Raw genomic sequence first — 23,708 nt, forward strand, 5'->3', positions numbered from 1 at the left:
ATTTTAAGCAACAAAGAAGAAAAAGCAGAATACTGTAAATTCTTCCAAAACATTCATCATCCATATTGGCATTTTTCACTACTGTAACACAAGTGGCTTAAGTGTACCCCGAAAGATCTGACACAAGGCACAAATCAACCACATCCAAGTGTCTTCACACACTGAAAACATATACATACTATCATCTATCCAAAACTCTAAAATGAGTCAGCATAAAGTCACCAGTTCTCAAAAAAGAACATCGCTTTAATGTATTTGAAAGAAGTAAAATCTATAATTACATTATTTCTACTTTATAAACTACAGAAGACAATTGCTATAGTCATACTGTGATATTATAATAAAGCTCACAATATTTTCTGTACACAAATCACTTCAGATGATTTATGCAGGTTTTGTTAATGCATCCAAATGCAACCATAATATGCAAAACAAAAATAAATCTAGCAAGTATTTAAATTTTCTTTGGCTAACAGCCTACATGTGCTACTCACGCTCTGCACTTCCTTCTGATCCTGAACATCCTTTATATCCAAAACTCCTTCAAGGAAACTGGTTTAGTGTCTGTTTCCACCAATCAGAGAGAGAAAAAGTTTTTGTTTTTTTTTAAATTGCAAAAATCATTCATCCTAAAGATAATGCAATTGACGGTACCAAGAATGCAAAACAATGTTATGAACACGATGAAGCGAAATTTAAATATTTTTAAACAAAATCATCTGAATTTATAAGAATGTATATATATATATATATATATATATATATATATATATATATATATATATATATATATATATATATAAAACTAAATATGTAGTAACATCAAGAATTTTACATTAAGTGTTCTGTGAGTGGAACCTCATTGCCTGAAAATGCTAAACCTCAGACAAAAATTCATGACGAGTTGTAGAACATTTCAGGTACATCTTTAAGCCTTCCAGATTTCTTAGCTTAGTCCTGGTAAGGCTTGTGGTGGAGAAAAGACAAGACAGGGAGGCATGTAACACACAAAAGTACTTCCATGCGAACATATAAAATATAATCACTTCAGCATGTCCTGGGTGTACTCCTAGTAGGCTGTGCATGGTTACTTCACCTGAAGGTACCAAAGATTGTGCTCGACAGATATTGGAATAACCTCATACTACTTCAGCCCTCAGGAACAGCAGTTGTTCTCTGGGCTCCTCATGATATCATGTAGTGTAATCCCTAAAATTCTTCTTTCTGCATATTGCACCCAGTTTCATTTTCTTTGGTCATTACTCCAAGCTTGAAAAAATAGCTAGGGTAATTTTGACTGACCAGTCAAGAATGATAATGGTCTGTGTTAAACTATAGAAAACTATATTAATATAGTTAGATGGTCCATCTAAGGCAAAATATTAATAAATAGATCATTTAAAATGATTTGAGATTCAGAGCAAACAAAAGAAGAAAAGGTGTTGCTGAAGACAAAGAAGCATGACGAATGAGATCTTGCAAACAAATAAAACACAGTTATTCCTACACACAAGGTGAAAACAGTCCCTTCTTTTGTCATTCACATTCACAAGCTATTTTCAGTGTGAGTTCGCCAGTGTCGTTTAAAACTGTTTAAATGCCTGAAGTCCTGGCCACACTCTGTACATTGGTATGGTTTCTCTCCTGTGTGAATGCGACGGTGCTTCTTCAAGCCATCTATGTGTCTGAAACTCTTTCCACAGTCGGTGCAACGAAAGGGCTTCTCTCCAGTGTGAATACGTAAATGCTGCATAAGATTTCCCAACTGGCTGAAACTCCTTCCACATTCAATGCAGCAAAATGGGGTCTCACCAGTGTGAACACGCTGATGCTGGTTCAGATACACTAACTGACTGAAACTTTTCTCACATTCAGTGCATGTATAAGGACTCTTTCCAGCATGTATCTGTTGGTGTTTCCGGAGACAAGTTAGCTGATTAAAGCTGTGACCACACTCACAGCAATAGTAGGATTTCCTCTTTACTGTTGTTTGGTGCTTTTGTCTGGTTTGGTTTTTCAGATCTCCAAATTCAATGGCACACTGTGTACATAAATATGGAGCCTGGGGTGCTTGCTCTGCTTCTTTGCCAAAGCTCTTCTCACATTTACCACACTTTGTTGAGCTAGGAATACTTCCCAGCACTGTAGAATGGTTGTCATTATTACTGGATATAGACTGAGGAGCATCTTCCATAATGGTAACAGTTTCCTGTTGAAAAGCAACTTCTACATGAGGTACACTGTTCATGTGAGAAACTTCATCTTTAATAATCACGGACTCCATCTGAAGGACATCCTCTATTACATGAACAGACTCTAAATCGGAATCCTCCTCTTTAATCAGAACAGATTCCATTTCCGAAGTATCTTTAGCAAGGTGAATGTGTTCTGCATCAGGAGTGTCTTCTACTCTTGATTCTGTACTTGCATCAGGATAAACCTCCTTCTCTTCAAAGACTGCAGAGAAAGAAACACACGTTTATATACAACCTTTACAAACCTTGAAAACCAAAAGCTGCACTCCAGAACAAGAACTTCATATTTTTTTCCCCCCATTTGAATACCGTCTGAAGAATGTAATCTTACAGTCTCAGGTGTGAATGTTAGCATCTGGGCTGTTTTAATTTGCACTCTTGTTTCACGTATGGATCTAAATCCATAATTACCCATTATGTAGCATTCTGTAAAGGTTATTAACACTACTTGTTCCTTATCTATTTCATGTTGGTTATTTAAAAAAAATTAAAAAAAGCTGGGTAAGTCTGAGTTGAGGAAAAGAGTTTGTTTTTGATGTGTAAATATTATAGAAAAATAATTTAAGATGTGTTGGTTTTGCAGAAATGAACACTTAATATAGTGATCCCCACCCCCTCACAATTGAATAAAACACAAATTAGCAGATTTGTGTAAACCATGTCTTTTTTTTTTTACATCCTGTTTTCCTGAAGAGCACTGATATAAATACAGAACATGTGATGAATATAATTATAATTTAATATTACTACTTAAAAGTGTTATTTACTTAATGATAAGTTAGTGATACTTTAGTGAAAATCAGTATCTGGTCATCAGTTTTTAAAGGACTATAAAACAAAATAATATATCCATCCATCCATTTTCCAACCCGCTGATTCCGAACACAGGGTCACGGGGGTCTGCTGGAGCCAATCCCAGCAAACACAGGGCACAAGGCAGGAACCAATCCTGGGCAGGGTGCCAACCCACCGCAGGACACAAACAAACACACCCACACACCAGGGCCAATCCACCTAACCTGCATGTCTTTGGACTGTGGGAGGAAACCAGAGCGCCCGGAGGAAACCTACGCAGACACAGGGAGAACATGCAAACTCCACGCAAGGAGGGCCCAGGAAGCGAACCCGGGTCCCCAGGTCTCCCAACTGCAAGGTAGCAGTGCTACCCACTGCGCCACCGTGCCGCCCAAAATAATATAATTGATCTCATTTGTCAAGTGAAAATAATTCCCAGTTTATGCTGAATGATGCTGAGAAAAACCCATTTTAAATTATTAAAATATCTTTATTGGTTTAGGAGATATTTTACATCTGGAGAAGGCTTTCAAATACTAATAATGGTGATAGCCAGTTAGCTAGTAACTCTTCTAATATATAAAGCTCAAAATCTGTGTGTATGTATACTGTACATGTACTGTATGTCCAGTTTAAAAATACACACTGTTGGACCAATCTCTGCCAAAATTTGCACAATCAAGGAAAAATTGTAGATTATGTCTCGACCCAAATTTTTGACATGATTTATAAATATTCTGGGCTACAAACTGTAGGGTATACTAACACTCACTGACTGTTCTGCACTTTATGCAAATGAGCACTTTAAGCAAACTGCTCTGCAGTTTATGGAAATGGAGGGTGCAGCAGAAACAATTGACCAGTCACATGAATAGCACCACTGACGCTTAGTATGGATGCTGAAGTCAAGAAAGGGAGTTGGCCTGGACAGAAAACAAGAGACAGCATCACATTTGGTGTGGAAAGTGAGGTGTCATATGTTAGGAGAAAGGTCAGAAAATCGTAAGGAATAAATGCTTAGCAAGAGCACTTTAATGCTTGATGTTGGGTGCGGCTGTGGCTGTCAGCTTTGGTGTTACATTATTACTACCCCAAATACGTAAAACTTGAATCAGATGGACCACCTCAGGTGCCAGATTAGACTAGATTAGAAAATCATTAGCGAGTATCTTGTAGGAAGCTGTCTTAATTAAACATGAGACACTTATTTGGGTTTGTTCTTTGTTGTTGAGGTCAGTGTTATCATCATGCCCAAGTCAAAACAGCTCTCTGAGGCTTCAGAAAGACTATTAAACATGTGATTCTGGAAAGGGATTAACCATTCCTCTGTTCAGAAGATTGTCTATAAGAGAGAAGATTTTAAACATCTGTTAACTTGATCTGACCAGGTTGCCTCAGCAAGTTCTGTCTGAAAGCAGAATGCAAGATGTTGAAAGTCTCTGAAGACCCCCAGAATTTAACCATGAGACCTATAGGCAGCTGCCACTGTCAATGTCAATGTCAAACTGCATAAGTTTACCATCAGAAAGTTGCTGAACAAATCAGATCTGCATGGGAGGTTTTCAAAGAGGAAACCTTTGCTGTCCAGAAAGAACATCAGGGTACGACTAAAGTTAGCCTATGAACACCTAGGAAAAAACCATGGGCCTCATCTATAAATGGTGCATGTGCACAAAAATGTAACATACACACATGTCTATGCTTAGTTCGCAATGTCTAAAAACTACACTTAGCGTAATGCTACACACATTTTCACGGCAGCCTCAGACCATGCGGATGCACTTTTCTGCTCATTTTTGTAAAGGGCAGCAACCAGCATCAAAGCAGTGCTACTGTTTCTGTGCGGTTTTCCTTTCTTTTTTAGATTCGCATCCATGATGTGGGCTTTATCAAATACACTGAAATTAATTGCATATCGTTAACAAATTTAAGGCACTTGATTGTAATCAATCTGTAACAATAAAATGGTGCATTATATGGTGCAGCGCCGCTGCCTCGCAATGAGCTGGTCACATCCCGGGCGTTATCTGCCAGGAGCTTGAATGTTTTGCTGGTGGGTTTCCTTGGCGCGCTTCAGTTTCCTTTTAAAAGCAGGCAGGATGGGGGATTTGGTGATGCTAAATTGACGCTGCTAGGGTATGTGTGTACTGATATTCATCCTGCAATGAACTGGGATTGTTCCTGACTTGCGCTTGATTCTTGCTGAGAATGATACAGCAGAACTACCTTGCCTCCACGTTTAATACATGCTTTAATGCATTTCTTCATGAAAAATATTTCAGGTATACATCTTAGTATTTTTAAATGTCCACAGAGCTGTAAAATCATGAATGTGATGTATACTGTGTGGTGATCACTGCTTGCACATTCCTGTTGGCATAAGAGAAAGCCCATTTTAGGCACATAGCGATTAACGACTGGGTCTGGGAACACTTACAATACAAAGCATTTAACATGATACTTTATGTATGATGGAATTTGACAAACTCTTGTAAATTAAACATTGATTCCAAGATGAATTTTTCAACATTCTACTTTAAGGATAAAATGAACAACAAGATAAAAGTTGACATTTCGACTTTAGCCTTGACATAGACCTTTTTTCTTTGCTGTGTCCCAATTTTTTTCCTTCTTTGTGGCCCTAATACACTGCCATATGTGATACTCAGTCAGTGGGCTGAGGCTTGCATTTTCATGTCAACTTTGATATCTGGTTGAACTGTTTCTCTAAATTTCTCTCTCTCTCTTTCCTAGAACATGAAGCAGAAGCAGACAATGGCCGATGGTAAGATGAAGCATGTTGTTGAAGAACTCCATGCCCTCGATAACCAGATCCAGAAACTCCAGTTCACATGGAGGCACCTGAGGGAATGGAAGGCTTGTCTAAGGAAAGAATCCGCCCTGATATCTGAAATCGTCACAGCAAATCGTGTTTCAGTAACATTGACTCGCCATGTGAGTTTTACCCCCGCGCCTCGTCATAGGAGCAACGACGTCAATGATGAGGAACTTGGACTGTTTCAGCTATGCAGGTGGGGGTTTAAGGCTAGATCACCTCCATCGGCCCAGGCAAGCATCTCTACCCAGAACTGGTTCGACCCTCTCCGCTACCCCACTTTGCCTTCAACCCTGGGTGATGTATTTGTGATTGGAGATTCAATCGTACGAGATCTAAACATTTCTTGCCCTAAACAGAAATCTTTTGTTTCTTGTTTTCCTGGTGTTCGTGTTCGAGATGTTATGAGAAGAGCACCAACAGTCTTCAAGAGGCACAAGAACAGGGCAGTGGGATCCATTGTAAAACATGCTGGGTAAACGACGTGAGATACCGACACTCGGAGATTCTCAAGGTGGACTTATTAAAGCACTTATTAAAGCCACGAAAGAGAGGACCCCGGCTGCAAAAATCTTCATCTCAGGTCCCTTACCTCTGGTTAGAAGATTGAATGAGTACTACAGTCATCTGCTGGCATTAAACATCTGGTCAAAAGGCTTCTGCGAGGGACAAATTATTAGGTTCATGGACAACTGGGACCTCTTCTGGGAGAGGCCATGTTTCTTCAAGCGGGATGGTCTGCATCCTAATAGATTCGGCACCCGGGTCCTCTCCGAAAATCTAAGGTACAGTGCATCCGGAAAGTATTCACAGCGCATCACTTTTTCCACATTTTGTTATGTTACAGCCTTATTCCAAAATGGATTCAATTCATTTTATTCCTCAGTTTTTTTATTTTTAATAAATTTGCAAAAACCTCAAGTAAACTTTTTTCACTTTGTCATTATGGGGTGTTGTGTGTAGAATTCTGAGGAAAAAAATGAATTTAATCCATTTTGGAATAAGGCTGTAACATAACAAAATGTGGAAAAAGTGATGCGCTGTGAATACTTTCCGGATGCACTGTAACTCATCTTTCTTGACTCAGTATTATTATGCTCCTAACTCTTTCTGTAATGCCTTGCTAGGACATGATAATTCTGTAGTGAAATCTTCCTCAAAAGTGCACTGCATCAATACTCTAATTTAAACTAACCTCAATGCAGGTTTAAAATCGAGACAGTGGGGCATAAATGCAAATAATTTAAATATCATTTCACCTCTAGATGAGCTATTTATTACAACTACAAAAACAGACTATAGTTTAAATAAAAAGTATGCACAAAGTGGCGCAAATATGAATAACTTAATTTCCATCTTGAATACCCGCAGCACTCCTACGATTCAGTTCTGCTCTTCCAAGACCTTAAATATGGCTTTATTAAATGTTAGAGCATTAACCAATAAGATGTTTTCCATCAACGATCTTATTAGTGATAGGAAAATCAATTTTATTGTATTAAGTGAAAACATGGCTTAGCTCTGATGGTGCAGCAGTTTTAATCGAATCGGCAGTTCCGAATTCTAGCTTTACTCATGCAGATCGAAAGATAAGAAAGGGGGTGGTTTAGCAAATATTTACTCAAGCCGGTTAAAGTGTAAAGATGTCGACTTTGGCACATTCAAGTCCTTTGAGTATCTTTCCATTGTTATTCAAGGAGTTTCTCAGTCTCTAGTATTGTCCATGTATAGATCTCCTAAATACAATGCGTCTGTCTTTGAGGAATTCTCAGACTTGGTGTCAATTACAGTTATGAACTATGACACATTCCAAATAGTAGCTGGCTTTAATTTTCATATCGATAATCATTGTGACCCGAAAGCAAATGAATTCATGAACCTCCTGGATTCTTTTGATTTGAGCCAGCATGTTAGTCAACCAACACACAAAGCAGGGCACACGTTGGATTTAATAATTACTATTGGGCTAAAAGTTGATGTGAGGCAGATCGTTGATATTGGTTTATAAGACCATTTTCCCTTACTATTTAATATAGAAATATCCATCCATCCATCCTCTTCCGCTTATCCGAGATTGGGTCGCGGGGGGCAGCAGCTTGAGCAAAGATGCCCAGAATTCCCTCTCCCCAGCCACTTCTTCTAGCACTTCCAGGAGAATCCCAAGGCGTTCCCAGGCCAGCCGAGAGACGTAGTCTCTCCAGCATGTCCTGGGTCTTCCCCGGGGCCTCCTCCTGGTTAGACGTGCCTGGAACACCTCACCAGGGAGGCGTCCTGGAGGCATCCTGATCAGATGCCCGAGCCACCTCATTTGACTCCTCTCAATGTGGAGGAGCAGCGGCTCTACTCTGAGCCCCTCCCGGGTGACTGAGCTTCTCACCCTATCTTTAAGGGAAAGCCCAGACACCCTACGGAGGAAACTCATTTCAGCCGCTTGTATTCGCGATCTTGTTCTTTCGGTCACTACCCATAGCTCATGACCATAGGTGAGGGTAGGAACGTAGATCGACTGGTAAATTGAGAGCTTTGCCTTGCAGCACAGCTCCTTTTTCACCACGACAGACCGATGCAGAGCCCGCATCACTGCGGATGCCGCACTGATCTGCCTGTCGATCTCCCGCTCTATTCTTCCCTCACTCGTGAACAAGATCCCGAGATACTTGAACTCCTCCACTTGGGGCTGGATCTCTCTCCTAACCCTGAGAGGGCATTCCACCCTTTTTCGGCTGAGGACCATGGTCTCTGATTTGGAGGTGCTGATTTCCATCCCAGCTGCTTCACACTCAGCTTTTTGGAGTCTCTGGAGGGGGTGCTAGAGGGCATACCTTCTGGAGACTCCCTCGTTCTGCTGGGAGACTTCAATGCTCACGTGGGCAATGACAGTGAGACCTGGGAGGGCGTGACTGGGAGGAATGCCCCCCCCCCCGATCTGAACCTGAGCGGTGTTTTGTTATTGGACTTCTGTGCTCGTCATGGATTGTCCATAACGAACACCATGTTCAAGCATAGGGGTGTTCATATGTGCACTTGGCACCAGGACACCCTAGGCTTCAGTTCGATGATCGACTCTGTGGTCGTGTCGTCGGACCTGTGGCCACATGTCTTGGACACTCGGGTGAAGAGAGGGGCGGAGCTGTCAACTGATCACCGCCTGGTGGTGAGCAGGCTTTGATGGTGGGGTAGGATGCCGTTCAGGCCTGGTAGGCCCCTGTCAGAAGTAGCTTCAACTCCCACCTCCGGCAGAACTTCGACCACATCCCGAGGGAGGTGGGGGACATTGAGTCTGAATGGAGCTGACCAGAGCTGTGGCCGTAAGGTGGTCGGTGCCTGTCGTGGCGGCAATCCCCGAACCTGTTGGTGGACACCGGCGGTGAGGGATGCCGTCAAGCTGAAGAAGGAGTCCTACAGGACTTTTTTATCCTGTGGGACTCTGGAGGCAGCTGATAGGTACCGGCAGGCCAAGTGGAATGCGGCTTTGGTGGTTGCTGAGGCAAAAACTTGGGCGTGGGAGGAGTTTGGGGAGGCCATGGAGAATGACTTTTGGACGGCTTCGAGGAGATTCTGGTCCACCATCCGGCGACTCAGGAGGGGGAAGCAGTGCAGTGTCAACACTGTATATGGTGGGGATGGTGCACTGCTGACCTCGACTTGGGACGTTGTGGGTCGGTGGGGGGAGTACTTCGAAGACCTCCTCAATCACACTGACATAATATAGAAATAATGATAGAAAAAATTAACGAGAAGCATATTGTTAAAAAATGCTTCCTAGAATCAGAATCAGAATCCTTAATTAATTTCCTTCGGGATTAATAATGTTACAACTTAACAACAGACAAGGGACATGTTACACTAAGAGCAAGTATAAAGTAATCATGTAAATATAAATAGAGTATGATAAATGTAAGTATCAAACTAGAGTGCAGAGTGTTGCACCTTAAGTTAATATTGCACATTCTGAGAACAAATAAGGTTGTTCTCATGTGAAGAGGAGACAATTTATTGCACAAGAACAGATAGTATGTTGCATATTTCAAGTACTTGAAAAATGTACCTGGGTATCCAATAAAGAAAAAAGGTAATGGCTTAAAGTATGGGTGAGTGACCGGCAAAGGAGTTATAGAATCTGATGGCTGTGGGGAGGAAGGATTTTCTGTGACGTTTAGTGGAGCACTTGATGATAGTCAGTCTACTGCTGAAAACGCTCCTCTGTCCAACCACAACACTATGAAGTGGGTGATTAGCATTTTCAATAATAGACCAAAGCCTAGACAACATTCTCTGTTCTGCCACAGTTTCCAAGCTGTCCAGTTTCTCTCCTACCACAGAGGAAGCCTTTTTGAATTAGTTTGTTTAGTCTCCTGATGTCTAACACTTTCATGCTGCTCCCCCAGCATGCCACAGCGAAGAAAAAGTCACTGACAACCACACTGTCATAGAACATCTGTAACACAGTGCTGCTGACACTGAAAGATCTGAGCTTGCGTAGGAAATACAGCCTACTTTGACCCTTCTTGTATATGGCCAGAGAGTTCCTGGACCAGTCTAGCTTATTGCTCATATGCACCCATAGGTACTTGTACTCCTCAACTATCTCCACCTCCATACCCTTAACAGACAGGGGAGTGGCTGGAGATCGCGATCTTCTTAAATCAACTACCAGTTCTTTAGTTTTACTGGTACTGATCTGCAGTTGATTCAGCTCACACCAGTCAACAAAATTGTCCACTACCTTCCTGTATTCCGTCTCTTCTCCATGTCTGATACTACCAACTATTGCAGAGTCATCAGAGAATTTCTGCAGATGGCAGCTCTCGGTGTTGCAACTAAAATCTGTAGTGTACAGGGTGAAGAGGAATGGTGACAGAACTGTCCCTTGTGGAGCACCAGTGCCACACAGCACGGTATCAGACACAGAGCCCTGTAGCTGCACAAACTGTGGCCTTCCCGTCAGATAGTCCATGATCCACGAAACTAAGGGAGCATCCACATGCATTTCCGATAGCTTAATCCCCAGTCTGGCTGGCTGGATGGTGTTAAAGGCACATGAGAAATCGAAGAACATAATCCTGAGAGTTCCTCCTGGCTTGTCTAGGTGACTATAGGCACGGTGCAGCAGGTAGATGATTGCATCTTCGACTCCAATCCTCGCCTGGTAGGCAAACTGGAGAGGGTCCAGTGCTGACTTAACCTGAGGGCGAAGTATTTCCAGGACTAGTCTCTCAAAGACTTTCATGATGTGTGCGGTGAGCGCCACTGGCCTGTAGTCAGAAGGGACACTAGGATGTTCCTTCTTTGGAACAGGAACCAGACAAGATGTTTTCCATAGCACTGGCACTTTTTTAACACTTAGGCTTAAGTTGAAAATCCTAAGTAGTACACCACAGAGTTGTGAGGCGCAGACTTTAAGCACCCTTGGGCTGATGCCATCAGGGCCTGCTGCCTTGTCAGAACAAAGCCTGCGTAATTCTCTCATGACTTGGTCTTCTGTAAAGGTGGTGGATGGTCTGGTTGTGTCCGTGTTGTGGATAGAACAAGGGGCTGAGTAGGGTTCAGCTGGTAAGGATGGGGTAGGAGGTAATGATTCACCGCACTCTTTCCCCTGTAATAAGTGGTGGGAGAGGGAAAAGTTAGCAGGTGAGGTATTGATGGTGGTGTCCAGGGATACATTGTCAGCCACAGAGGTGGAGCTGCAGGGCAGGTTGGACTGAGGCATGCTGTCAAACCCACTAAAAAACTGGTTAAATGCATTTGCCTTTTCTCTGTCACCCTCAGTCCTCTGGCAGCTTGAATTAAAACTAGTAATTGCCCTCATGCCTTTCCAGACCTCTCTGGTGTTGTTCTGCTGCACCTTTTGTTCCAGTTTTATCCTATAGCTGTCCCTCCCCTCTTTTATTTTAACAGACAACTGTTTCTGTACCCTCTTCACTGCGTCTTTGTCACCAAACCTAAATGCTCTCTTCTTTTCATTCAGAAGAGCTTTAATGTCCTTGGTGACCCATGGTTTGTTGTTAGGGAAGCAGCGTACAGATTTTAAAGGTACAGTGTTGTCTACACAGAAGTTAACGTGTTCTGTGCAGATTCGAAGTTTACAAACATTTTAAGAAAAGACAGTTAAAAAATCCTGCAGCACTGTTACACCATGGAAGACCCAAAGAGTGGCTGATCTAAAGAAAACATGCCTGGAGAGCTGAGTGTAAACGGAGAAAAACTGATTATCCACTATGAGATATAGAAGGCTAAAATAACAGAATACAATAACATAGTCCGTCTTGAGAGGCGGTACTATTTCTATACAATTATAAATAATGCTAGTAATCCCAGAGGTTAATTCTCTACAATTGATAGTCTGCTAAACCCAGGTCACTCAATGGAATGCCTCCAAAAAACTTTGAGTGAAACTTGCGAGGCTTTTGCTATATTTTTTAATCACAAAATTAATGACATTAGAAATAATATAGTACATCTCCCCAATACTGATCCTCTTAAACCCTGGTACTCCATTTTAAACATTAAATTCTTTCACCAGGATAGATTTACCTGATTTATATTAAATAATTTCTCAACTGAGACCCTCCACCTGCATCCTTGACCCAATACCAACAAGTTTCTGAAAAGAAGCATTTGGCGTGCTAATTGATAATATTCTTGACATAGTTAAATTCATCATTAGATACTGGGGTCTTCCCAGGCTGTCTTAAGACTGCTGTAGTTAACCCCTGCTTAAGAAAAATAATCTTGACTCCTCTGCTTTTGAAAATTTTAGACTTATTTCTAACCTGTCTTTTTTAAATAAAATACTAGAAAAGGCAGTTATTACACAATGACCACATAAACATGCTATTCTTGATAAGTTTCGGTTGGGTTTCAGAACAAATCACAGTACAGAAACTGCACTCGTTAAAGTGGTAAAGGACTTGCAGGTAAATACAGACAGAGGCCGGGTATCTGTTCTCATCCTCTTAGATCCGAGTGCTGCATTTGATACCATTGATCACAATATTCTTATAAATCGCCTTAGTCAATGGGTGGGCCTCTCTGGCAGTGTCTTAAATTCTTTGTTAGTTGTGGTAATTATACTTCAAAGACAAATGATATTCTATATGGTGTCCACAAGGATCTATCCTGGGTCCACTGCTCTTTTCGATCTATATGCTTCCATTAGGTCAGATTATTTCAAGGCATAACTTGAGCTACCGTAGCTATGCTGATGACACACAACTGTATTTATCAATAGCGCCTGATGACCCCGGCTCTCTTAGTTCACTGACACAATGTCTTACTTGTGTTTCTGAATGGATGAGTAGTAATTTTCTCAAACTAAATAAGGAGAAAACATAAATTTAAGTGATTGGAAAAAATGGATATAATGAGGGTATTAGAAATAAACTTGATCCATTAGGATTAAAAATCAAGACAGAGGTAAAGAATTTAGGGGTAATTATTGACTCCGACCTAAACTTTAAAATCACATATAAATCAGATTATTAGGACTGCATTTTTTTCACTTAAGAAATATACCAAAAGTCAGACCTCTTATAACATTGCAAGATGCTGAGAAATTAGTTCACGCTTTTGTTTTCAGTCAGCTAGATTACTGTAACACACACCTCTCAGGACTACCCTAAAAAGACATCAATCGATTGCAAGTAGTGCAGAATGCAGCTGCCAGAATCTTAACTAGGAAAAGAAAATTCGAGCATATCTCTCCAGTTCTGATGTCACTACATTGGTTAACCGTGCCATTTAGAATTAACTTTAAAATACTGCTTATGGTTTACAAAGCCTTAAATAATCTCGCTCCATCCTGTATTTCAGAATATTTCAGAATGCCTTTCACCTTACACTCCAAATAGTAACCTTAGATCTTCAAATGAGTGTCTGCTTATAATTCCAAGAGCTAAAATTAAAAGAAGTGGTGAGGCAGCCTTCTGCTGTTATGCATCTAAAATCTGGAATAGCTTACCTATAGAAATTCTCCAGGCTAATACGGTGGAGCATTTTAAAAAACTGCTAAAACTCATTATTTTAACATGGCTTTCTCATAGCTTCATTTTAGTTTAATTCTGATATTCTGCATATGCATTTAATTATCATTATCATTCATGGTGGCTCAGAAATCCATACTAACCCCTACTTTCTCTGTTGTTCTTTTTCCGGTTTTCTGTGGTGGTGATCTGCACCACCACAACTTGATCAAAGTACCATGCTGTCTCTACATTGATGGATTGAAGGCCAGACGTCCACATGACCATCATCACCATCATCATCATCAAATTCTTCCATGTGAAGCCTGAAAACCATGAAGACTGATTGAGATCATTTATGTTAGGTAGAATGCCTAGAGGTGGCTGGGCGGTCTCTTGGCCTGGAACCCCTGCAGATTGTTTTTCTTTTTTACTCCAGCTGTCTGTAGTTACTGTTTTTTTTTTTCTGCCCTCCCTGGCCATCTGACCTTACTTTTATTCTATGTTAATTAGTATTGCCTAATTATTTTTAATTTTGTCTTTTTTCTCTTCCTTCATCCTGTAAAGCACTTTGAGCTACATCATTTTTATGAAAATATGCTATATAAATAAATACTGTTGTTGTTGGCCACTTCTTTCTTTTATTTTAGGCACTGTGTGACTTTCAGAACTTGAACTTTAGACTGAATTTTCTCCGCTGTGCCGATCCATCAGCCTCCTTTTGTTACTTATCCCACTGTTTAAGCCACCAAGTAGTGTTTTTCCTTGCTTCCACTTCACTGAGTAGGACCTCCATTTCACATTCAATGAAATTCTTTTTTGCATGTACTTTTGCCATTGTGTTTTAACAAAACACTGAACGGAAGGAGCTATTTATATTGATTTGCATATTGAAATAGGAAAAATTCTGGGAGGAAATGGGGTGGTGCTGCAGGCACATGCATGTGTGTTAAAATTTGTGTTGCTTGGGATTTATAAAGGGAAATTTCATAGAACTTTGCTTATGCACAGTTTTATGCATAAGAATTTTTTTGTGTGTACACACATTTCTAGTTTTGTCCGTACGCCATATTTTAGTTTTAATTCTATGCATACTGTTAGACATGACACCTCAGGTCTTCTGGAACAATGTGCCCTGGACAGGTGAGGCAAAGGCAGTTATTTGGCTACAGCACCAGAAGACATGTTTGGAGAAAACCAAAGACAGCATTTAACTAGAAGAGCTGGACACCAACTGTGAAGCATGGTGATGGAAATGTTATTTATGGTTTAGGGTTGTTTTGCTACAACATGGCCTGGACAGGTCAACATCACAGAATCCACTAATTCTTCATTGTACCAGATGGTGCCTGAGGAAGATGTGAGACCGTTGTCAGAAGACTGGAGATCAAATGACAGCGGATCTTAAAAGTGACAATGATCCTAAACATACAAGTAAATTCACCAAGGAATGGCTGGAAAAAAAAAAAGAAATAAAGGGCTGTGGAATGGCCATGTCAAAGCCCATATCTGAATTTCAGCAAGATATTGTGGGGGTGTGGGGGGAAGTTGAAATAGGCAGAGCACACAAAACATCCCACAAATACATCATATAGGTAAAATAGTTCTGCACGTAGGAGTGGGGAAAACATTCTCCCATTCAATGTCAGAGACTGGTAGACAGTTATTAGGAAGGCATAATTGTGACTGTTTCTGACAAAGGGGGTAATACCAACTATTGAAAATGGTGTACTTTCTTTTCCACAGATTAAAATGGCATTTCTGTTCATTTTTCATTGAATAAATAATTGCAAATTCAAATGATATAATTAAAAATAACTATGAACAACTTTATCTAAAGATACTTTTTAATCTTGATATGTACACATACATTAAAAATACATGGGGTGTGCATTCTTTTACACTTAACTGTATATTGTTGAACTCCATCAATGATTTGAAAAAGAACATGTTCCACATTTTGATGGAAAGCAATTATGCCTGGCCCAATTCGAGCATACCTGCCAAATTTACTTGCAATCTTGACACACTCCCACATCTGAAATACACCATTAAATTGTGCTTTCTCCGGTCCTGTTCAGCCTATATACATCGGACTTCCAATACAATTTGGAGTCCTACCACGTGCAAAAGTTCACTGACGACACTGCTATCGTGGGCTGCATCAGGAGTGGGCAGGAGGAGGAGTATAGGAACCTAATCAAGGACTTTGTTAAATAGTGCGACTCAAACCACCTACAACTGAACATCCGCAAAACCAAGGAGCTGGTGGTGGATTTTAGGAGGTCCAGGCCCCTCACGGACCCAGTGATCATCAGAGGTGACTGTGTGCAGAGGGTACAGACCTATAAATACCTGGGAGTGCAGCTGGATGATAAACTGGACTGGACTGCCAATACTGATGCTCTGTGCAAGAGAGGACAGAGCCAACTATACTTCCTTAGAAGGCTGGCATCCTTCAACATCTGCAATAAGATGCTGCAGATGTTCTATCAGATGGTTGTGGCGTGCGCCCTCTTCTACGCGGTGGTGTGCTGGGGAGGCAGCATAAAGAAGAGGGACGCCTCAGGCCTGGACAAACTGGTGAGGAAGGCAGGCTCTATTGTAGGCACGGAGCTGGACAGTTTGACATCTGTGGCGTAGCGACGGGCACCGAGCAGGCTCCTGTCAATCATGGAGAATCCACTGCATACACTAAACAGTATCATCTCCAGCCTGAGGAGCAGCTTCAGTGACAGACTGCTGTCACTGTCCTGCTCCACTGACAGACTGAGGAGATCGTTCCTCCCCCACACTTTGCGACTCTTCAATTCCATGGGGGGTAAACGTTAACATTATACAATGTTATTGACTGTTATACCTGCCTCGCACTCTCCACCTTGCCATTTTAACTTAATCTGTGTTTTTATCACTCTTTAATTAATATTGTTTTTATCAGTATGCTGCTGCTGGAGTATGTGAATTTCCCCTTGGGGATTAATAATCTATCTATCTAAATTAACTTATGTTTAAATGGACAATCTAAAGGGATACATTGCCTCAGGCCATTTTTATTTTTGTATGTCTTACACAAGCTAAACTCTAGTTTTAAACTGCAAGTGAGATCTGAACACTACTCACATGTACTGGCAAACATGGCACACTGCAACATGCACAGCACAGGCCAAACTAAGATATTTAACAGTCACTCTAAAAGATTCAATAAACATGAGATACTTTTAGTTTCTTTTTACATTTCTTTTATGTTTATATTGTTATTTTGGCAATGTGTACAGAGTACAGTGAAATTCTTAATTGCATTTGCTAATCAATATTCAACACACTGCTTGGCAATGACAAACAATATCACATATTTTTATTTAAGAAAATCGGCCTGTTCACATGTTCAGGGGAAAGTTTACTTTTGAGGTTGTTAACAGTTGGAAAATACTTTTTCAGAGGGCACTGATGTTGCAGTTACACAGAGACAGTACTGGTCCAAGCAATTAAGTTAAAAAATCTACTTGTATTGTTATTCCACTACAAAAGCGGTTCTTTGTTTGGTGGAATGGAATGTAGAGCTTCACCGAGAAAAGCTCAAACACATCCCATGCCATTGCACCTTCAGCACCATAATCATTCCCAAAAAGACCATGACTGCATTTTCAGTAATCACCTTTTTTTTTTTTTTGCCAGTTCCAGGGCACGAGCGAGTGTTTTGCTTTCAGCTGTGTAGTCTTTTTGTTCAGACAGCATTTGGAATTTTTCTTTAAGATTTTCCTTTACACATTGTTTTACCACTGAAACAATGAAGCACAGATGTTTGTGTCTGGTATCAACAGCACAAGTCATACTGCTCTCTCAGAGTGAGATGTCATCTGCATGCAAAGTGATTCTGTCACTGTGTTTTTAAACTCACAATACTTTGGCAGATTCTCCATCTTTAAATGTGAGATGCCTATTTATGAGTGTGCTGGTCACAGGATAGACCATGGATGTGCAGACACTGGACTCACTGCACAAAGCTGTGGTAGCACCTTTAAGTGTGCGTAGCATTTCTTCATGAGTTAACCAGTCATCATCAACTAGATCCTGTGTTCTGGTCTCTGTTAATTTGGTCATATTCCTGTCAGAGAGCACAGCACAAACTGCCCATTGCTGCTTCTGCATATAAATAAACATTGTCTTTCAGTCCAATATTAGCAATGCTTATATGATGAAAGTGGCATGCTAATCTGCTGCAGGCTCCCATCAGTTTATTCATATTAGTAGCCTTAAATCCATCATTAAGTGCAAGGTGAAGTATATAAGCAAAACACGGCATAGACAACATATTTGCTGAAATCTTATTACTCGCATCAATGGCTATTAAGACATAATCAGCTCTTCGCCACTGTGTTGTTCTTCCAGTTCATGCTTTTGCAAGATGATACATTTTAATTTCCAGTCTTCTTCTATGTAATAACAGATGATTGTCATGAAAGACTCAATTGTTAATGCAGTCCAAAGGACTGCTGTAATTGACATATACTTTTTTGATTAGAGCCCATCTTTAATTGCTATTGCTAATTCTTTAAACCACCATTCTACCCTTCTAGTTGTGGCTTTTCAGGAGAGAACACTATACTCTGGCTTGGCTCAAGTTAATGTAGTAGCTCTCTAAACCCCTTCCGTTCAACAATGCTGAGTGGGCAGCATGTCCTTTGTGTCATGTTTGCGAACTGTCTTGATATTTTTTTCTACTCGGGCTGAATCACATTTTTGAGGTGTGCTAGTAGATGCTCGTCTGTCGACTCAGGCATTTTTGCAGAACACTTTAGACTCATATGATTGAACACTATACTTGTCGAATTGTGGAAGGGAAGTTTACCATTGCAGATAACAATGCTGTAGCATTCCGTTTCAACATACTGCCAAATCTGCCTTTTGTTTTTCATAGACATTGAAAATGTCTAATATCCTTATATCTGGATGGGAATTTCAGTATGTGAATAATGTGATCCCAATGGTTAGCCATTTATTTGACTACCCATTAGGGCTAGGCATTTAATTGAATTACAATTTTTATTATGATTTTTGGCTTAAAATTAATATTGTGCCTCATTTCATTTTGCAATAACACTCCAATTTTGTCTTGTGTTACAAATCCAGCACACACCTTCACCCCTCCCTAAAAGCCCAAACTTATTTCCCACAAGGCTGTGGCATGTTTAGTTCAGCTCAAGCCAAAATTATAGAAAAGAAGCTCTTGTTCACCAAGAAAAGTAAAACCAATTCATCTGTTTGGGAACACTTTATTCCTCTTCAGACTCCTTGAAACCAACAACACGAACTGCGCAAGATTTGTTACAAGTAGATGTCTGCATCACATGGCAACACAATGAATTTGTGATTGAATTTCAGATGATTAAAGAAAGTGGTCTATGACCAAATAAAGGAACAAAAATCTCCACGACTTCTTCCAAAACACTCGTCAATTAAAAAGCAGATTTTATAAGGCTACCACCAGTGCCTGCCCATTCACCTCTTAAATACATAAAGAAATAACAGATGCCACCATTCTTCCCATTTAAAGACATATATGCCTAATCAGCACTGTTAGCAATCAGAAATTCAAGAAACTCAAACATTTTGCAAAAGTGTTGTGATGCCATTGCAATACCATTTCACTAAAGTTGCATTGCCTGTCCTGTATAATAAGTGCTGTGAGAAAGTTGTCATGGATGTGTCTGCAGTCAAATACTTTGCCACCACAACAGATGTATGGTTAAACCATACCTTGTAGTCTTACATCAGTCTTACCAAAGAATTCAATTTGAAGGCAAAGTATCTCCAGTTTTTTTTTTTTTTTAAAGAAGAAAACATGGGGCAAAACATTGACATGGACTGAGTGAAGTGATGGCTTCATTGAGATTAAAAGGGAGCCTAACTGTCTGTATCACTACAGGCAATGTCTTAAATATAAAGCTGGGGGCTGACGTCAATGGATGGACAAGGCTTCAGTGTTATGGGCATAGACTCCACTTAGCTATAAGTCAGTAGGATTCCTTCTTCCTGATTTTATCTAATATGTGATGACTTAATTGTGTGCAATATGTGATTTAAACAACAATAATAAGTAATTAGCAAACATTATCTACTCTATTATCATCTCTCTCACACATTATAATAATATGTAATTTATATGTGAGCTACTTGTAATGACTGAGTTACTGGAGTGGAATCTGTTGAATATAGGTTATGAAAATGGTGAATATATGTTTAGAAATTTTCAGTAGTTTGGGGTAGTGCACTAAAACATTCGATCTCATTTTGTTATGAACAAATTTTATATTTATATATATTAAATACATGTTTAGTGGCGTTTTCAGTAGGCTGTGGAAGTGCCCTACATCACAGTTGATCTTACTTATGTTGATCTTATTTACTATTATATTTATTTAAATGTATAGTATATATATTTATCAAATTTTTTACATTTTTTGGTTTCTTAGGTGAATTATGTTTAGAGTTCAAGGAATTATACTGTTAAAAAGTCTTTTTTTTTTTTCAATAAACACATGATACTTCCAAAGTCAATGAAAAATGCTTTTTAAATAATCATGATCGCAAAATTCTACCAAAATAATTGCATTTTAATTTTTGTTGTAATTGAGTAGTCCTACAACCCGTGCACAACTAGTTTTTATCTTTATCATAGCTGAAAAAGAGACATTTCTAATTTAGATTTTCATAAAATAAGAATTCTGGTATCATAAAATCAGTGTGGCTTATAATCTAGGTACTGTCCTCTAATGGGAAAAACTGTCATACCAGTAAAGATTTATGGTGCTGCAACAGTAACCCCAACATACCTACTCTCTTAAGGAAAAATTGCCAGCAAAGGCTTTTTTTTTTATTTAAACTACTCCAAATCTATTTGGCAACATAAGACCAGCAAAGTGGATTGTAATCTACAGATACTCCTCTAACAGGAGAAGATGTCAGTCATTTAACATTTACTGTACATTGCTGTATCAGCAATACTGACTTCAACATGACTATTTTCTCTGTGTTCAGTATAGCGGACATAGAAACTATTACAATTTGTTCAGATATTCAAATTAGAAGTGTGGCAACATAAAAATGGGGTGACTAATCTACAGACACGGTTGCCAGTTGTTTAAGATTTGTGTTGCTACATCAGCAACAACTCTCACAATTCCTATTCCTCACAAAGACATAAGGGCCTTCACAGCCTTTGTCTAATTTAAATACCTCTATAGATAATGACTGTGACAAGACAAAATCTGAAACTATAATCGCCAGACACTCTTCTCATGGCAAAAGGGGTAGCCATTTAAGATTTATGTTGCTGAATCTTCAATAGTAACCCCAACTTACCCAAATATTAATCATAACTGACAAACACTTTTTCTAACTTGAATATCTCAAAAGCTAAGGACTGTAACAGGAACTTCAACATTCATAGAAAAGTTATAAAAAAAATATACAAACAGCATATACAATATAAATTATGTACAATATTATTTTATATTTATAGCTGTTTATGTATTTTATTCAAATTTTATATAAATAGTTCTCTATATTAGCAGTTTATGATGCCCTTTTCTTTTGGTTTAAGTGAATCAAGAAAATGTCTTAATCTCCATTCTCATTATATATCATTTTGTATTCTACTTGTTATAATTGTGCTAGTTAACAAATACATTTTCACTCTTATTACACTGCATGCTGTGTATTCAAAAAAAGAAAAAAAACACAATGTTCTTCAATTTTAAAATACATGTTACAAAAAATAATTTCGCAAACATTAACTTCTGGACGAGTCACATGAACTCCTATGGATATAAACAGAAGGGGCATGTTGGGGTTAGTGTGGCTGATACAATGAGGTAAAGGTCAAATTCAATGCTTGACTCCTGGTCTTATTAGAGAAGTACAGTAGTCTGTTGCAAATCATGTAAAACGTGGCCTAACAAGATTTAATTCTAAAGCGTCAATAAAACATCGTGGATCGTCCCGAACCATGCTGCAGATGTAAAGCTCATCCAAATTTCACAGTACATTTTCTGATATACCAGAACTTGACCGGTCAAATCTAACATTTAATCTAAATATGGAATACTTGTCTCATTGTCAATAGAGATTAATGACACAAACCAGTGTATACATTTTACGACATTGTGCGAATATCGTACTTCTAGTTCGTGCGATAACTTCATTTGGCCAAAACGAGCTCTACGTGCTATTGAATGGCCATGCTTTGTAATTCTTAACAAAAGACTTTAAACTTTCATTTATTACAACATTCAACCACTAAACAAACCAGGGCTTTCGATGGCAGTTACAAACTGGATGAAATTCAGTTCTTGTCAAAGTAGGACCATCACAGAATAATATGCTTTAACACTGTTTTACTGCGATCGGCAAAAAGCAAAGTCGAACTGGTTTACCGCTTCCAGTTTGTTTCCAAGTGCTGTCCACCTTCGAGTGTTGCGCTGGTGGTTCCTGCTGGGTGCTGCACAGGACCGGCAACACGGAATCGCTGGATGGCCGGACCGGTCTGGCCGTCACCTGACGTTGTGCAGGCGGCCCCGCGGTCTTATCCTGACCCGCTGAATGAGTTTGTTTCTCTGTCCTTGTGGAGTCCGACTGACTGGTTTGTGGTAGTCCGCTGCTATCTCCGCCGAGATTAAGGCACTCCCGCACGGCCTTCAGTTTGCTATCCGATATGTCCAGACGAAGCCGCAGGCTTTGGTTTTCTCGTTCTTTCTCTGCCACTTCCATACGCAAGTTGTCAAGGGTAGCTCCAACCGCTTTTGTCAACTCGCACATGACAGCCTGCACCGCTGTTTTCACTGCCTGCTCCACTGCAGTTGCCAGCTCAGCGGTGAGGAACGAAGTCGACACTCCAGTGTCCATCTTCCGTGGCTTCTTCAGACACAGGCGGCTTGACCACTTTTGAGTTACTTTCAAAACATCAACCCTAGACAGTGTGTGTGTATTTCAGCGTATTAAAAGGCACAGGTGTAGATGCACAACAACACAACTCTGCCTAAGATGCTATGTTCTATGAGGCTTGCTAAATCAACCAACGAAAGAAGTTAGCCATCATGGTTACGCATAGCCCACAAGCCGACGGCTTCCGCCTTCCGCCCTACGCCTATTGGTTAACGTGATCTTCGTCTTCTTTCTATTGGCAGATTCGGCCAATAATACCCACGATTCGGCGCCAGCACTGTACTACTGCCATCTGCTGCAGTGGGGGTTATGATGTTTATTTGACGGAGAGGTTTATTTTGTTACATCATTCGTTCACCTTGTGAATTTGTGTGATCCGATTGAACCTTGAGCTGCAGCTCATCACCGGGTGAGGCAAGAATCATAGTACATAATATGCCAGTTTATCGCAGAATACATTCACACTTCCACATCATGCATACCCACCAAGGGAGTCTCCAGTTAACCTAATCTGTACACTTTTTGGAATGCAGGGGAAACCATGCTGCTTGGAGAAAACCTATTTTATACTTAAGAAAAATGCGCAAAGTCCATATAATGAATCGTCCAATATTGAAACATATTCTGCTGGTCAGTAAATCAGTATGAACTACCTCACTATAGTGTTACCTATCTCTATATCTCTCATTATACTGAAGCGTCAGCATAAAGCGCCGTAGTGGATGAATTCTCAGCTCTTTACATGGCTTTGAACTGACTTGCTATCCTTAAAAGGACTGCTCGCCTTTTGTTGCACTAGTTGGAAAAAGCATGCGACTTTACAGGCTTACCATTTGCATAGGTGCCCCTACCGCTGGTGATGTAATGCCAGCTCATACTTAGGTGACTCATCCCTGGCTGATGTAACTTGTCAGTACC

The 23,708-nt window shown here is 40.0% G+C and overlaps 1 protein-coding gene across 1 annotated transcript; it reads right to left on the bottom strand.

Moving 5' to 3' along the window:
• Positions 1–1,543: 1,543 nt before the first annotated feature.
• Positions 1,544–22,999, bottom strand: LOC114660697 (putative zinc finger protein 286B). Its single transcript, XM_028813567.2, has 2 exons — positions 22,283–22,999; positions 1,544–2,457 (listed from the first exon to the last, which is right to left on the bottom strand). Exons 1-2 carry the CDS (start codon positions 22,749–22,751, stop codon positions 1,547–1,549), a joined length of 1,380 nt encoding a protein of 459 aa, XP_028669400.2. The 5' UTR covers positions 22,752–22,999; the 3' UTR covers positions 1,544–1,546.
• Positions 23,000–23,708: the final 709 nt, after the last annotated feature.

Source organism: Erpetoichthys calabaricus, chromosome 11 (genome assembly GCF_900747795.2).
Source record: "Erpetoichthys calabaricus chromosome 11, fErpCal1.3, whole genome shotgun sequence".
Taxonomy (NCBI): domain Eukaryota; kingdom Metazoa; phylum Chordata; class Cladistia; order Polypteriformes; family Polypteridae; genus Erpetoichthys; species Erpetoichthys calabaricus.